The 14,730-nt window shown below is 49.2% G+C and overlaps 1 protein-coding gene across 1 annotated transcript in view; it reads right to left on the bottom strand.

The window, feature by feature from the left end:
• The window catches only part of VPS13C (vacuolar protein sorting 13 homolog C), a 69,208-nt gene that overhangs the window by 24,307 nt on the left and 30,171 nt on the right, over window positions 1-14,730 (bottom strand). Inside the window, exons 43-58 of the mRNA XM_032232749.1 lie at window positions 13,816-13,983; window positions 12,838-13,142; window positions 11,658-11,802; window positions 10,360-10,516; window positions 9,330-9,454; window positions 8,083-8,246; window positions 7,566-7,807; window positions 6,513-6,742; window positions 6,323-6,415; window positions 5,534-5,899; window positions 4,721-4,810; window positions 3,554-3,709; window positions 3,157-3,421; window positions 2,082-2,242; window positions 1,636-1,757; window positions 1,232-1,526 (exon numbers count right to left, since the gene is read on the bottom strand). Coding sequence (XP_032088640.1) covers window positions 1,232-1,526; window positions 1,636-1,757; window positions 2,082-2,242; window positions 3,157-3,421; window positions 3,554-3,709; window positions 4,721-4,810; window positions 5,534-5,899; window positions 6,323-6,415; window positions 6,513-6,742; window positions 7,566-7,807; window positions 8,083-8,246; window positions 9,330-9,454; window positions 10,360-10,516; window positions 11,658-11,802; window positions 12,838-13,142; window positions 13,816-13,983 — 3,084 coding nt within the window. The remainder of the gene's footprint in view (window positions 1-1,231; window positions 1,527-1,635; window positions 1,758-2,081; window positions 2,243-3,156; window positions 3,422-3,553; window positions 3,710-4,720; window positions 4,811-5,533; window positions 5,900-6,322; window positions 6,416-6,512; window positions 6,743-7,565; window positions 7,808-8,082; window positions 8,247-9,329; window positions 9,455-10,359; window positions 10,517-11,657; window positions 11,803-12,837; window positions 13,143-13,815; window positions 13,984-14,730) is intronic.

Genomic DNA, 14,730 nt, shown 5'->3' with positions numbered 1-14,730 from the left:
GAAGTGGCCTGCAGTGCTGCACCCTAACCACTGCGCCACCTCGGCTCTTTCCTAAGCCCTTCTTGGGACATAAGAGGCAGAATTAGACCCTTGAGATTTGCAATGCACAGTTCAAATATGGTAAAAACAACTTGGGGACCCCATATGCCTGTAACAGTGCGGAAGTACCATAATGTTTCCAGGCAGAGTACGAAAAAGAAACGGGAAGAGGAATTCTCCATCACGGCAGAATTTCCAGAGCGTGGCACAATTCCTAGCGGAGTTGCTCCGGTTCAGCTAGACCAGCCTTTCTCAGCAACTCTCAGAGGGGTAGAGTTCAGTTCCCACGCTGGTTGGGGGAACTCTGGGAGTTGAAGTCCACACCTCTGAAAGTTGCTGAGAAAGAAGTGGACTAGACCAGGGGTCTCCAACCTTGGCAACTTTAAGCCTGGAATTCTGGGAGTTGAAGTCCACAAGTTGTTGTAATATAGTTCCTTGTGTAGGTGTGTGTCACCCATTGTCCAGTTCATACTAGGGCATGCAGAGCCACGCTGAACCACACAGGAGAAAACAAACTCCTAAAACTCCATAACATCCTGATGGTGCATAACATAACATTCTGATATGTGCCCTACCAATGACGTCCAGGATTTGACCATATATAGACTGAGCAGTAGATTAGAAATTGTACTTTTACAGGCTGTTTTTACTCACATGCTATTGCTCCTCTTGCCTTTGTCCTATCTCAATAAAAGGGGCTCTCAGACCCCCAATCTGGGTTGCTCCATCCCGAGAAAGGTTGTCTCCTGTCTTTTCTCAACATTGGCCTCATGGACGACCCACGGGAAAGTTACAACAAGTCATAAAGTTGCCAAGGTTGGGAGACCCCTGGGCTAGATGGTTTACACTTGCCTCAGACACAACAGCTCTTGCGCGCCCACCCGGACTGCTACAGGTGCTACCTGTAACCTAGAATACACTGTACCTGGGGCTTTTTTTGAAAAAAAGTGGGAAAAATGCTCTCCAGTTCATCACCATGTGTTTGAAATGCTTCTCAAAACGATTTCTCTTTCAAGGGGATGGAGAGAGCTAAAAGCCGTTGGGGCAAAGTTAAGTACCGGTAAGTAGAGTTGTGGGAAGAAAGAGAAAATTTGAGGTGTTGCCCCCCCAAAAAGAGGGGAGGGGATGTACTGAATGCTGAAATCCCCTGGGCTTTTCTGAATTGCATCACAGCTCCTCTTGACTAAGGTACCTCGAGGATGTATTGCAGAGAGTAAGGCAGAAGATTCTGCAGGGTAAGCGTGGGGTAGAAATGAATAATGTAGGCCGGCTCCCAGTTTTCCTTGTGGGTTGCGATGAAGTTGAGCTCATCGGGCACAGCCGTGGCCTTCAAGCGGAATGGCAGGAAACTGGCATCGGCGGCTGGGCATTGAAGCATACAGGTAACTTCACTGCTCCTGTGCAGTTCTTCTTGCCAGGAAATGTACGTTGTGGATGGCTCATATTGTCCCTTCAAGACGCCTGTTGGCTGAACAAACAGCTGACATCTAAGAAGCCAATCACAGAAAGCAGAAGACATTGGAGGGGGGAAAAAACAGTGCAAATCCTTTGCAATAAATAGAACCACTTAAGGATCTGAACGAGTGAAATATTTACCGATACGAATCCAAGGGAACATGAAATTCCTCTTCTGGAAGAGACACACCTAAAGGCCTCAGCTGTTTAATATCCTTAACAAATTTGTAGATTATAAATGGGACAGAGAAGTGGTTTTTAATCTGAAATGGGAAACAGAATGTGAATAACACGTGAATAGATTCGTGGTTCCAGTAGAAGAGAAAGAATTTCTTGTCGTTCAGGGTAGAACTGTAGAGTTCTTGATGGTCTCTAAGCTTGGTAGTTTTCCTGCAGACATTTCATGGCCCCACCAGGGAACATCATCAGTGCTAGAAGGGAAGGGGGTTTTCTCCCTGATTCTATACAGTACCTTGCCTGCCAGTAGGGTGTGGTTTCCCACAAGGGATCGGTGCTGCAGGAAAGCACCACTTTTTCACTGCACGCTCAAGGTGTGCAAGGCTTCCCCACACCGAAGCAGGATTTACCTGGAGAGGGGAGCGCAGGGTAATCACTTTGTTCCCTTCTTCTGCGTCTATCTGCACCACAACCGAGTTGGAGGAGCTGCTCTGGGGCGCTCTCACAGCATGGAGCCTCCGCCCTGGCTTGGCGATGGGAACCCCTGAGACCTCACTGTAGCCTTCCGGCCCTGTTTTGCACCAAAAGAATTTTCTTTTATGTTGTCCCTTCCCCTTTGCTTCTTACAAAACATAAAACCAGTTTACAACTCAACTATAATTCAGGCTCCAGAAGCTGACAGCTGCTGTACGTAGCTTGATCTGCTTACAATACTTATTGCCACAGGACTGGGATAAACCAAAGGAAGCGTTTAAAAAAGTTATTGTCTGAAAACCATTCTCGATCATTTGGAAATGCTTCTTTCACCTCCGCAAAGCTCAGTATATTTGACTGATTATTCCCTTTTTTTAAAATAACAGAAAATATATACTGTAATATATACCCCCGCAAATATGACTGAGATGTAGGAGATGACCAGGCTGAGCCCGAGGGAGGGGTCAAATAGCAATAGCAGTTAGACTTATATACCGCTTCATAGGGCTTTCAGCCCTCTCTAGGCGGTTTACAGAATCAGCATATTGCCCCCAACAACAATCCGGGTCCTCATTTCACCCACCTCAGAAGGATGGAAGGCTGAGTCAACCCTGAGCCGGTGAGATTTGAACAGCCGAACTGCAGAACTGCAGTCAGCTGAAGTAGCCTGCAGTGCTGCATTTAACCACTGCGCCATCTCGGCTCTTGTCTGAAAAGTTTGATGAATCCCTGCCCGTCCGCAAGACAGCTGAGTCCAGCCCATCCTTAAGTGCTTCCTTAATTCCCGCCCAGTTCCCTTCGCTGTTAGTAGCTCAGGTTTTTGTAGGGAGCTTAAGCACGCAATCAATCTTTATGCTCATTCGAACTGCCTGAAGCTCCTGATTTCTCCGGCGCTTGACAACAAATACACTACGCATAAAAAGCGCTTGAAGGTGGGGAAAAAATAAAACGGAAAAAAGGATAAAGAAACGAAATACGGCATTATAGCAGTGAAGAGCTGCAGCTCCTTACCAAAGCTCAGGGTTAGCAGAGAGCTGTCTTGGCGACGTAGGATGCTAAGCCTTCTTCTGTCCAGGGACTCCGAGGTGGCACATTCCAGTTCTAAGCTCTGGCCAAGTCCGATCTCGTGGGTGCTCTCGCTTCTAGGAAACCCCACGGCCTGGAGGCTCCTGCAGGCCTGGACTCTGACAGGGATCCCCAGAGCGTTTCTGACTGTGAAGGGAGCCCGGTCTTTCAAAGCGGCGTCGTAAGTGGAAGCGGTTCCTTCCGAGAAGCCCTAGCAACAAAGCCCAGGTTTACTACTCGGAGAACGGTGATGGAAAGAGCAGTCAAAGGAATTAAAAGGTGGGAGAATTCTGCCCGAACCGTAGGAGGGGAAGGGTTCCTTCTCCCGTCCCGTCCAACTTACCTTGGCTAGATTATTAAGGACAGTTAAGCAACATTTGGATACGGTGATGTTCATGGTGTCTTTTGAAGAGATAGAGATCAGCTGCTGGGCTTCAGGGAGAACGAGGAAGTCGTCTCCTGGCAAGAGACCTCGGTCCTGCTCGGGGTTCGTTTTCATCTAAGGGGGAAGAGGGGAAAGGCCAATATATGACCCTCGGAACCCCACGAAAGGTCCGGTTTGGGGTCTCAAATTTGCTTTGGACAGTAATTCGTCCTTTGGCCTATGAATGTCTAGAACAGAGATGGGGAAGCTTTTCACCACTGAGTGCCAAAACCGGAACGTGCCTGCTATGTGTGCGTCTCAGAGCACCGGAAACCCCAAGACCAGCTGGCCGGCATGCCCATGCCTGTTTTTGCCTGTCTTTTGGGCCCTTTTCCCCCCTGAAAAATAGCCTGCTTTTGGCCCATTTTTTGGCCATTTTTCAGGCTGATTTTGGGGGGGCAAAATAGCTCAAAAATGGCTTGAAAATGGCCCGAAAAGCCCCCCAAACAACCTGGTTTTGGGGGCTTTTTGGCTGCTTTTCAGGCTGTTTTCCGACACTCGGGCGCCCTCAAAGACCAGCTGGTCAGGGTGTCAGAAACCAGAAGGGCAGCTGGCAGCGGTGTGCGTGCCCAGAGAGAGGGCTCTGCGTGGCACCTCTGGCACACATGCTGTAGATTGGCCATCACAGGTCTGGAACAAAAGGCAGCGTTATACCCGAATTGTGAATGTCCTTCTTTCCCCCAAAGAAAAGGAAGAGCTATAAATGCAGACAAAGCCTCCCTTTAATCTTAGAGGAAGGAAAAGAGCAAGACGAGGCAAATTTAAAGGGAAGCAACTTCTTATTTTCTATGTGGTGTTTTCGTATTAAACATAATGCGGAGCGATACCTTTTCTTCAGCTGTTCGAGCATTAGAGAAAACATTTGCATAAGTGCTTAGACTGAATTAATTAATTAATTCTGTAACTGGTCCTGAAAGGCTCTTCATCCGGGAGACTAACTGGGACAAGGAGACGAAACGCAGCTATCCCCTTGCCTCGTGAAGTTCCAGACCGCCAATTCCCCCAAAGGATGGAAGAAATACACTTTGCACTTTTATCATGCACAGAAAACAAATGGGCAAAAAGGGACATTAAAGGATTGCTCACTTCCAGTTTTAAGTTCCAGCGACGTCCTTCTCGATCCACTTGTTCTATCAGAGGTTCCCAGAGCGCGTGGTTTTCATTGTAGTAATTCACCTGGGGGGGCGGGAGGGAACACAAAGCTGAAGCACACGGAGCTTTCTCTTCCCGACTAACGAAAGGCAAACTCAAGAGTCACGGAAGCCTGTGACGAGGCCAAGGGACAAATAGCAATAGCAGTTAGACTTATATACTGCTTCCTAGGGCTTTCAGCCCTCTCTAAGCGGTTTACAGAGTCAGCATATGGCCCCCAACAACAATCCGGGTCCTCATTTCACCCACCTCGGAAGGATGGAAGGCTGAGTCAACCCTGAGCCGGTGAGATTAGAACCGCTGAACTGCAGATAATCGTCAGCTGAAGTGGCCTGCAGTGCTGCACCCTAACCACTGCGCCACCTCGGCTCCTATTTCTTAGACATATATACAGAATCAGCCTCTTGCCCCTTCCTTCCTTCCTTCCTTCCTTCCTTCCTTCCTTCCTTCCTTCCTTCCTTCCTTCCCACTTATTTAGCAATAGCAATAGCAGTTGGACTTATATACCGCCTTCATAGGGCTTTCAGCCCTCTCTAAGCGGTTTACAGAGTCAGCATATCGCCCCCACATTCTGGGTCCTCATTTCACCCACCTCGGAAGGATGGAAGGCTGAGTCAACCTTGAGCCGGTGAGATTAGAACCGCTTAACTGCAGATAGCAGTCAGCTGAAGTGGCCTGCAGTGCTGCACCCTAACCACTGCGCCACCTCGGCTCTTATATACAGAGGGACCGGCCCTATTTACGTACCTCCAGCGTCACATCAGCCTGGGCTGACATGAGAGAAGACCAATTTTTCACCGTTCCAGAAAATGCAGATTCTGCTAACAGTAAAGGGACGGTACGATGTCCCAAGCCGCACTCCAGGGTGACTTGAACCGATTTCACCACCATCACAAAATGTTCCTTTTTTTCACTCTGCTCGCTGGCTACCAAGGCTTCCGTGGCTTCCGTGGCCATGTCGACGCCCAGGAACCAACTCTGGCACTGGTCTACGGATTTGACGCTCCAGAGGTCCACAGGATTACAAGGGGTCCCTCCAGATTCCTCCTCCTTTGCCTGCCGCTTCATAGCAGCCAGGATAGTCATTACAGTGTTGAGAATGATTGGCGACACCTTAAAAAAGGATACTAGAGATGAGCGATTCACTTATAAGATAGGCAGCAATTGTGGACCAGTGTTTTTCAAACTCGACAACTTTCAGGGGTGTATACTTCAACCTACACAATTCCCTGGCCATTGGATCCTGCCTTCAGTGTCAAAGTCTGGATTAAATCGAGGCCGTGGAAGATATCAGCTTGCCTTGAGGAGCTGCTATTTACATATGAATTCAGAGCGAGATTTTTCCTTATAAAGTCAAACCAATTTTTTTACTATGCTGGACCAGAAGGCAGAAGCTCCGGACTGTGTGTGTATTGCAAGGATCCTCTCTGGAAGAGTGGATTTCCTACTCTACACACTGTAGATCTCACCTCAGCTGCAGATTTTACTAGAACACCCCCCCCCCCCAAGCATCAGGGCGAGCAATCTGTTACTAACTTTGACAACCAAGGTCTCCATGTTCACATCCACGCTTTGCACTCCGGAAGTATCCATCGTGGCTTCCACAATTAAAGAGCATGGCTGCACCACCTAGAAGAACACCAGCAGAATGTTGGGGTCAATGCCCCCTTCCTATGGGCGGGAAAGAAGCTCCCTGCAGAGGGGAGGATCCCGCCACGGGGCTCACCGTGGTGACGTTCTGCTTTGCCGCCCCCCGGAGGAAGGGGCAGGCCAGCACCCTGAGGTCCAGGACCCGAGCGGTCATGTGCTTCGCCTCGGAGCCGCCCGACAGCATGAAGCTGCCCTGGAAGGAAGCTGCCAAGGCCGGCGCATCGGCCTTGGTCAAGTTGGCCACAAACACAATTTCTGGGTCCAAGATGTGCGCGACCACCGACATGTTTGATGGCGCAGCTGCAGCTGTAAAAGTTCAAATTCAGTTTGCGGCTCTATGAAATGGTTATCACAAGAGAGTAATAGCACACCCCCATCCCCCCCATGGCTAATAAACATAAAGCAATCCCTGCCTTGGCATCTCATTTCATTTATTAAATTTATAGGCCGCCCAATCCTGGAGGACTCCTTACAATGAAAGAAGAAAAAAAGAAAAGCAAAATAAATAAAAAAATAGTTTAAAATTCACAACAGACATACGTTCTAATCGGGGCTGGACCCTAACACTAAGGTCAACAGCCCCAGGCCTGCCGGAACAGCCAGGTTTTAACGGCTTTCCTGAAGGCCATGAGAGTGGGTGAGGTCCGGACCTCTGGGGGTAGCTGATTCCAAAGGGTCGGGGCAGCCACAGAGAAGGCTCTCCTCCGGGGGCCCGCCAGCCGACACTACCAGCTGACGGTATCCGAAGGAGGCCCACCCTGTGGGATCTTACTGGCCGTTGGGAGGTGTGTGGCAGTAGGTGGTCTCGCAGATAGGCTGGTCCTAAGCCATGTAGGGCTTTAAAGGTAATGACCAACACCTTGAATTGCGTCTGGAGACCAATTGGCAGCAGTGCAGCTCGCGGAGGACAGGTGTAATATGGGTGTATCTCGGTACACCCAATATCGCTCGCGCGGCTGCATTCTGGACTAGCTGTAGTCTCCGAACGCATTTCAAGGGTAGCCCCTTGTAGAACGCTGCTCTGCTCTGACCATGGAGCAGCACATCCAGGCCCAAACCATAAATAAAGTCAGTGGCCTTAAGAGCGGAAAACTGCGCAGTGAGTTAAGGATTAGAGATATTCAAAGACCTTTCTCGGGCTTAGGCTTTCCCTGGGAAGACGCCTTCAAAGCCAACTGGGCGGGTTTTTCCGCCGCTCCGGCTGCAGGCATGGACTGAATGAAGAAGTCGGCCACCGTCAGCAAGAACTCCATGCTGGCACACAAATACAGCTGATCCAAGACAGCTACGATGTCGGCCCCGTTTTTATCCTGCTTGTAGCTGATATCAATCATGACGCTCTCAGCTTTACCATCCCTTCTGGCCAGCATTCTGCAAGAGAGAAATGCATTCCTAGATGAGGTGGTTGAATTTAGAAGGGAGGAACTTGGAGTAGATTAATTCTGTCTTGTATCCTCCGATTACCCCGATTCCTAGGATTTCTAGTGAGAAGGCCACCCTCTGCGGATTCAACAGGCCTTGAAACAAATCCCAAATCTCCTCTGTACAAGGTTTTGTTTCAGGGCTGACCAGGTGTGTTAAGCAGAGTGCCGACGTCCCCACCTGGCAGAGGGGGGGGGTGTTCTAAGGACTGCTGGACAGCTGACCTTGCAGTTGCTTTCTCCACCCCTTCTCTGAGATCGTCCAAGGTGCACGTTTCCATCTTGGTGCTGACATCTAGAGAGCCGTCCGAAAACATTTGTCCTGATGACCTCATGAAATGCAGCCCCAGTTCTCCAAGGCGTAAATGACTGTTGTGAAGCTGAGGTTTCTACGAGATATAAAAACGGCCGAGATAAAGGGATTAAGTCTCACAGCTCAGAGGCTCCACACGTCTCCCAGTTTGGGCTATCTGGCCGAACGGAGAAAGAACACGGATGAACTTTTTTTTCTATTAAAACAACCAAATTCAATTAACATGGAAGAAATCTCTCTCTCTCTCAAGAAAAAAGTCTTAAGACTTTGACATTGCGTAATGCCCAGGTGGTCAACAGAGAAAGCCCCCAAAATATCAGAAGTGGGAAGGGGAGAAGGGGGCAGGAATTGGAATGGCGCAGAGAAGGCTGGAGGCCATATCAACAGTGTGTGTCTGTCACGTTTCCGAAAGATGCCCTAATTAATTCACGAGCCTCAAGCCAAGTTTCAAAAGAAATCCAATCATTTATTAGGAACGCCACTTCGGCAATACCCCATTGCAGTCAGATCTGACCTCATTTTAATCATGGCTGAACATTGCCCCTCTTTCTTCCCTCCCCTCAGTCTGTGTCATAAATCACATTCTCCAACGAGGTGCCCACCTCACAAGCCTGCTGCAGTAATCTGAGATCCGACTCTAGTCAAAGAGCCAAGGTGGCGCAGTGGTTAAATGCAGCACTGCAGGCTACTTCAGCTGACTGCAGTTCAGCAGTTTGGCTGTTCAAATCCCACCAGGCTCAAGGTTGACTCAGCCTTCCATCCTTCCGAGGTGGGTAAAATGAGGACCCAGATTGTTGTTGGGGGCAATATGCTGACTCTGTAAACCGCTTAGAGGGGGCTGAAAGCCCTATGAAGCGGTATATAAATCTAACTATTGCTATTGCTATTGCAAAGGCATGCACTCCCCCCCTTTCCTCACCATGGCAACTTTATGAGTTGATATTGTGTGTGTCTGTGCAAGTGAGCGTGTGTGTACACATATATGAAGAGGTACACACAAATGGCTAACAAGCTCTAAAGATAAAATTTCACACGTTTTTGGAACAAACTCTCCTTTTTTGGAACCACACAGATCTCCTTGGCCTGTGGTATTTTTTTGTGTAACGCTGTATATCTCGGAGTCCCAAGGAAATTGGCTTTCGAGAATATTGTCACCAACCTGGTTCTTATCGGCATTGTAGAGAACAACGGAGAGCGATTCAAAGTTGAAATGAAACATCACAGCCACACTTTTCTTCAGCTGGTCTTCCCCAGGGGCTTCCTCTGCGGGAATCTCAGGGGTTCCTGGGTGATTGAGAAACGAGAAAGGGGCTTAAAAACAGGACTGGCACTTGAGGTCATTCTCTTCCATTCAATGCCAACCCCATTTGATCTGATTTCACAAATGGAAGCTTTGTTAGAACCCAAGACCAGCATACATTAAGCCAGTGTTTCTCAACCTTGGCAACTTGAAGATGTCCGGACTTCAACTCCCAGAATTCCCCAGCCAGCGAATGCCTGTGTTTAGGACAGTGTTTCTCAACCTTGGCAACTTGAAGATGTCCGGACTTCAACTCCCAGAATTCCCCAGCCAGCGAATAAAAATAAATGGCTTAACGCAGTGTTTCTCAACCTTGGCAACTTGAAGATGTCCGGACTTCAACTCCCAGAATTCCCCAGCCAGCATTCGCTGGCTGGGGAATTCTGGGAGTTGAAGTCCGGACATCTTCAAGTTGCCAAGGTTGAGAAACACTGTCCTAAACACAGGCATTCGCTGGCTGGGGAATTCTGGGAGTTGAAGTCCGGACATCTTCAAGTTGCCAAGGTTGAGAAACACTGTCCTAAACACAGGCATTCGCTGGCTGGGGAATTCTGGGAGTTGAAGTCCGGACATCTTCAAGTTGCCAAGGTTGAGAAACACTGCGTTAAGCCATTTATTTTTATTCCACCTTGGTGTTTTGCTGAATTCAAGGTGCCGTTCCCATCTAATGTCCCCTTCTCTTATACATAACGACAACCCTGTGAGGTTGTCTGGCTGGGACAGAGTGGCTGTCACACCCAGCCACTTTCACATCCAAAGACACCCCCGGTTTGTAGCTAACACCCCAAACTTGTTTTCCCCAATGCTCCCCAGGACTACTTTGTCCTGATGGTCGTAACAAATAAGCGATGCATTTTGCAACCCTTTGAATTAAATGCTCAAGACATGCCTTCCCCAAGGCCAGACACAGCTTCAGCGTCCGGCTTTTTAGGCTTCTGAGCATCTGGCAAGGTTGAGGGTGTGGCTGTGGCATCTGCAGCAGCTTCACTCAGATTCTCCAGCAAAATGTTCATGAGCAAAGTCAAGTCATCCTGGCTGAGCGAGAGCTGCAAAGAGAAGATTTGATTGGATTTAATAAATTTATAGGCCGCCCAATCCCGAAGGGCTCCGGGCAGCTTACAGGAAATAAATTTTAAGAAAAGTGAAGCGTTAAAAAACGGGGAAGGAGGGAGGGAAGGAAGGGGAGTAGGAGAGAAGAAAGGAGGGAAGGAAGGAGGGGATGTAGGAGAGAAGGAAGGGGGGAAGGAAGGAGGAAAGGAAGGGGGAAAGGAGAGAAGGAGAAAAGAAAGGAGGGAAGGAAGGAAGGAAGGAAGGAAGGAAGGAGGGAAGGAGAGAAGGAGGGAATGGCAAGGAGGGAAGGAGGGAAGGAAGGGGAGTAGGAGAGAAGAAATGAGGGAAGGAAAGAGGGAGGGAGGGAAGAAGAAGTAGGACCGTTGTAAGATAAGATGGATCTATAGGATGTTAAAAAAGCAATCTTCAAGTATATTGTCAACAGTAGGGAAAAATTGTTATAAATACATATTATTAATAACAGTTATGAGATCATATAATTGTGAATGTATATATGAAATTGATAAAATTAAAATAATAATAATTAAAAAAAAAGAAAAAAAAAAGAAAAACCACATCATGTATCCAGTCTAATCGGGGCTGGACATCAGTCGTGAGGTCAACAGCCCCAGGCCTGCCGGAACAGCCAGGTTTTAATAGCCTTTCGGAAGGCCATGAGAGTGGGGAGGGTCCGGATCTCTGGGGGTAGTTCATTCCATAGGGTCGGAGCAACTACAGAGAAGGCCCTCCTCCGGGGAGCCGCCAGCCGACATTGTCTGGCTGATGGCACCTGGAGAAGGCCCACCCTGTGAGATCTTATTGGGTGCTGGGAGGTATGTGGCAGGAGGCGGTCACGGAGATATCCAGCTCCTAGGCCATGTACGCACAGAGTGATTGCGGCACTGTCAGAAAAGGCAGAAATTGCTGGTTTTCTATTGTGTTCACAACAGGCAGGGATGCTTCCACCCAGAAGGGGGAAAAAAACCTTATGTAAAAAAGTTGTAAGTGGAGATAAGCCTAAGTGGAAAATCAAAGCCCGCTTCAAGGGCAAAGCCAGTGTAGCCTCTATCGGAACACAAGCGGTTGCTGTAATCCGGAGCTTACATCCATGGCTCTCCTGGATTTTTGTGACCTTACCAGCATGGCCTTTAAGTCTCCTTGGATGGAGATCCCCGGAATCTGCAGATACCAATCGGAGGCCAAGTTCCTCTGAACTGAGAGCTGTAGGTTGACCGGCTGCAAAATCTCGATCTCTGGCTGAGGGCTGCTCCCCACCACCGCCCTACAAATGAAAGAGGAACGGGTGGAGAGTCACCAGGTGGCCCCCTGAGTAAAGCAGCCCCTCCCGCCTGCAGCGCACGGCATCACTGGGAATAGCCCTTCCCAGTGGGATGCTGGCTGGGGAATTCTGGGAGTTGAAGTCCACAAGTCTTAAAAGTTGCCAAAGTTTGGACGCCTGCTCTAATGCAAAGGGGCCTTTCCATGGAGGGAAGTCTGCTTTGGTTCCCGGTTCCTGCTTTGCCCCAAAACAATTTAGCTCAATAGAGGGGGGGGCTGTCCTGACTAAGCCCTTCGGAAGCCCTCCCGGTGTCTGATGGGGAAAGAAATGCAAGATGGCTTGCTTAGAACTGCCACTTGCTCTACTTTATGCTTGCATTCATAACCAAAGGTGGAGGAAGACGGCTAAAGACAGCGGTTGCGCTTCAGACCACCTCACAGAGCGGGCAGGGTCTCTTGTCGAGGCTTCAAGGAATGGCTTTGTCAGGCCTGCAGCCCTCCTTTCTTGTGGGTCTTTGGCCTGCCACACTTTCTATTCTTCTGCTATGCATTTTCTATTGTGGGAAAATGGGACTGTGGGGGATTGTACGGAGTTAGATGATATGTAGCCATAACAACATTCTTTCTAGAAAGCCAAGGTCATCGTTTGTCTTTGCACTTCTGCACCTGGCCGGAACTGGATGGGAGGAATCTTTCTTCGTGGCAGTGGACGATTGGACCATGGGATGGACTTGTGGGTGTGGGGATGCAAGATCTTGAACTTTCAACTGGGGATTGAAAGTTCAATTCCGGGAAGCTTTCAGATTCGGGTTTTCCCAGATGGGCCATGACTCTCTTAATAAATTGGAACTTTGAGGAATGCTTTACCTTGGACTCTGATTTAATTTTGGATGCTATTTGGAACCCTGACAGGCTTCTCTGCTGCAGAAAAGTGTTCCCACTGCCAGGAGAAATCCCACAGCAAGAAGCAAGGAATGCCCTCAATGGGCAGCCACCTGTCTGCTGGTCTGGAGGGGAACGAGGCTCACATCATACATACCTGGAGATCTTCAACTGGGTGAGTTGGATATCCATCTTGTCAATCACGGGGGGAGGCGTCGTCTTCTCCCCAGAGACCAGGGTGAATTCGTTCCAAACTCTGATTAAGCCAAGATCGGCTATCAAGACATCATTGGACGCGGAAGACTGAGGGATCAGGATGACGGGAGCTTTCAGGTTGATGTCCATCGAGAGGCGAAAGCTCTTCTGAGCAAAGTCCTTCATGCTGAGGGCGGCCTTTCCTGCGGCTTGAACCGTGGCCGTGCTCAGGGCCTCCTTGGCCGTTTGGAAGTGGTTGAGGAAATGCTAAGCAAGGACAGAATCACAAGGCTAATTAAGCAGAAAGAAAAGTGCAAATGGATCCCGCAGGTGAGTAAAAAGAAAAGTGAAAGTAAGTATTAATTGTGTAAACTTTCCAACCGTCTCATTCTCTAATGTCACAACGTAAAGGAAGAAGAAGTAATGACCAAGCTCTGCACTGTGGGACTGATGCTAGTCTTTTCGAGGAGCCGAGGTGGCGCAGTGGTTAGAGTGCAGTACTGCAGGCCACTTCAGCTGACTGCTATCTGCAGTTCGGCGGTTCTAATCTCACCGGCTCAAGGTTGACTCAGCCTTCCATCCTTCCGAGGTGGGTGAAATGAGGACCCAGACTGTGGGGGACGATATGCTGACTCTGTAAACCGCTTAGAGAGGGCTGAAAGCCCTATGAAGCGGTATATAGGTCTAACTGCTATTGCTATTTTCCATCCTTTGTGAGGAGACCGGGATTTTGGGCCTACGCATTTGAGAACTGCAGCGTCAGCCAGTGTTTCTCCACTTTGGCAACTTTAAGACGCCTGGACTTCAACTCCCAGAATTCGCTTCATCTTCCGGATCTGAGAGACGAAGTGAATTCTGGGAGTTGAAGTCCACGCATCTTAAAAGGGTTCCAGGTTAGGGAAGGCTGGTGTAAGTCGACAGAGAGAAGCGGCTCTCTTACCAGAAGCGTCATGAAGAATTTGTGCACGTAGACGATTTGAACGCAGCCCACTTTCAGGGACATTTTGCCATCCACCTTGGACATGTCCGTGTAGGCCTCTCCTTCGGTGGCGTCGGAATAAAGGGACATCGTGAAGCGGAAGACTTCGTCTCCCACTATCGAGACTGGCTGCAAAGTTGAAGTTTGAAGTTTAATTTTATTTATAGGCCGCCCAATCCCGGAGGGCTCCGGGCGGCTTACAGAAAGAAAGAAAATAAAATAAAATAAAATAAAAAATAAAAAAACAAGTTAAAAAACGACACCAATACGTTCATTTCAGTCGGGGCTGGACCTCAGCAATGAGGTCAACAGCCCCAGGCCTGCCGGAATAGCCAGGTCTTGAGAACTTTTCTGAAGGCCATTAGAGTGGGTAGGGTCCGGATTTCTGGGGGTAGCTCGTTCCAAAGGGGCAGAGCAGCCACAGAGAAGGCTCTCCTGTGGAGAGCCGCCAGCCGACATTGTCTGGCTGATGGCATCTGAAGGAGGCCCACCCTATGCTGGTCCTAAGCCATGAAGGGCTTTAAAGGTAATGACCAACACCTTGAATTGCATCCGGAGACCAATGGGAAGCCAGTGCAGCTCGCGGAGGACAGGTGTAACATGGGTGTATCTCGGTACACCCAATATCGCTCGCGCGGCTGCATTCTGGACTAGTTGCAGTCTCCGAACGCTTTTCAAGGGTAGCCCCATGTAGAGCACGTAAGATCACATGTACCACGATTTCCTCTCTGTTCGATATCATCCACCGTGGCCTGCCCTGCCCTGCCCCCCAGCAAGGGAAAAAGGCTCCCTGGGGTGTCAGCCCCTGCCCCTCAGAAGTTTCCAGCTCCACCAGCCCCCCCCCTTCCCTGCCACCCACCCCCCCAATTCAGTTTC

Source organism: Thamnophis elegans, chromosome 16, assembly GCF_009769535.1.
Source record: "Thamnophis elegans isolate rThaEle1 chromosome 16, rThaEle1.pri, whole genome shotgun sequence".
NCBI classification, from domain to species: domain Eukaryota; kingdom Metazoa; phylum Chordata; class Lepidosauria; order Squamata; family Colubridae; genus Thamnophis; species Thamnophis elegans.
Note: the sequence above shows the minus strand (reverse complement) of the source record. Positions and strands in the feature narration are given on the sequence as shown.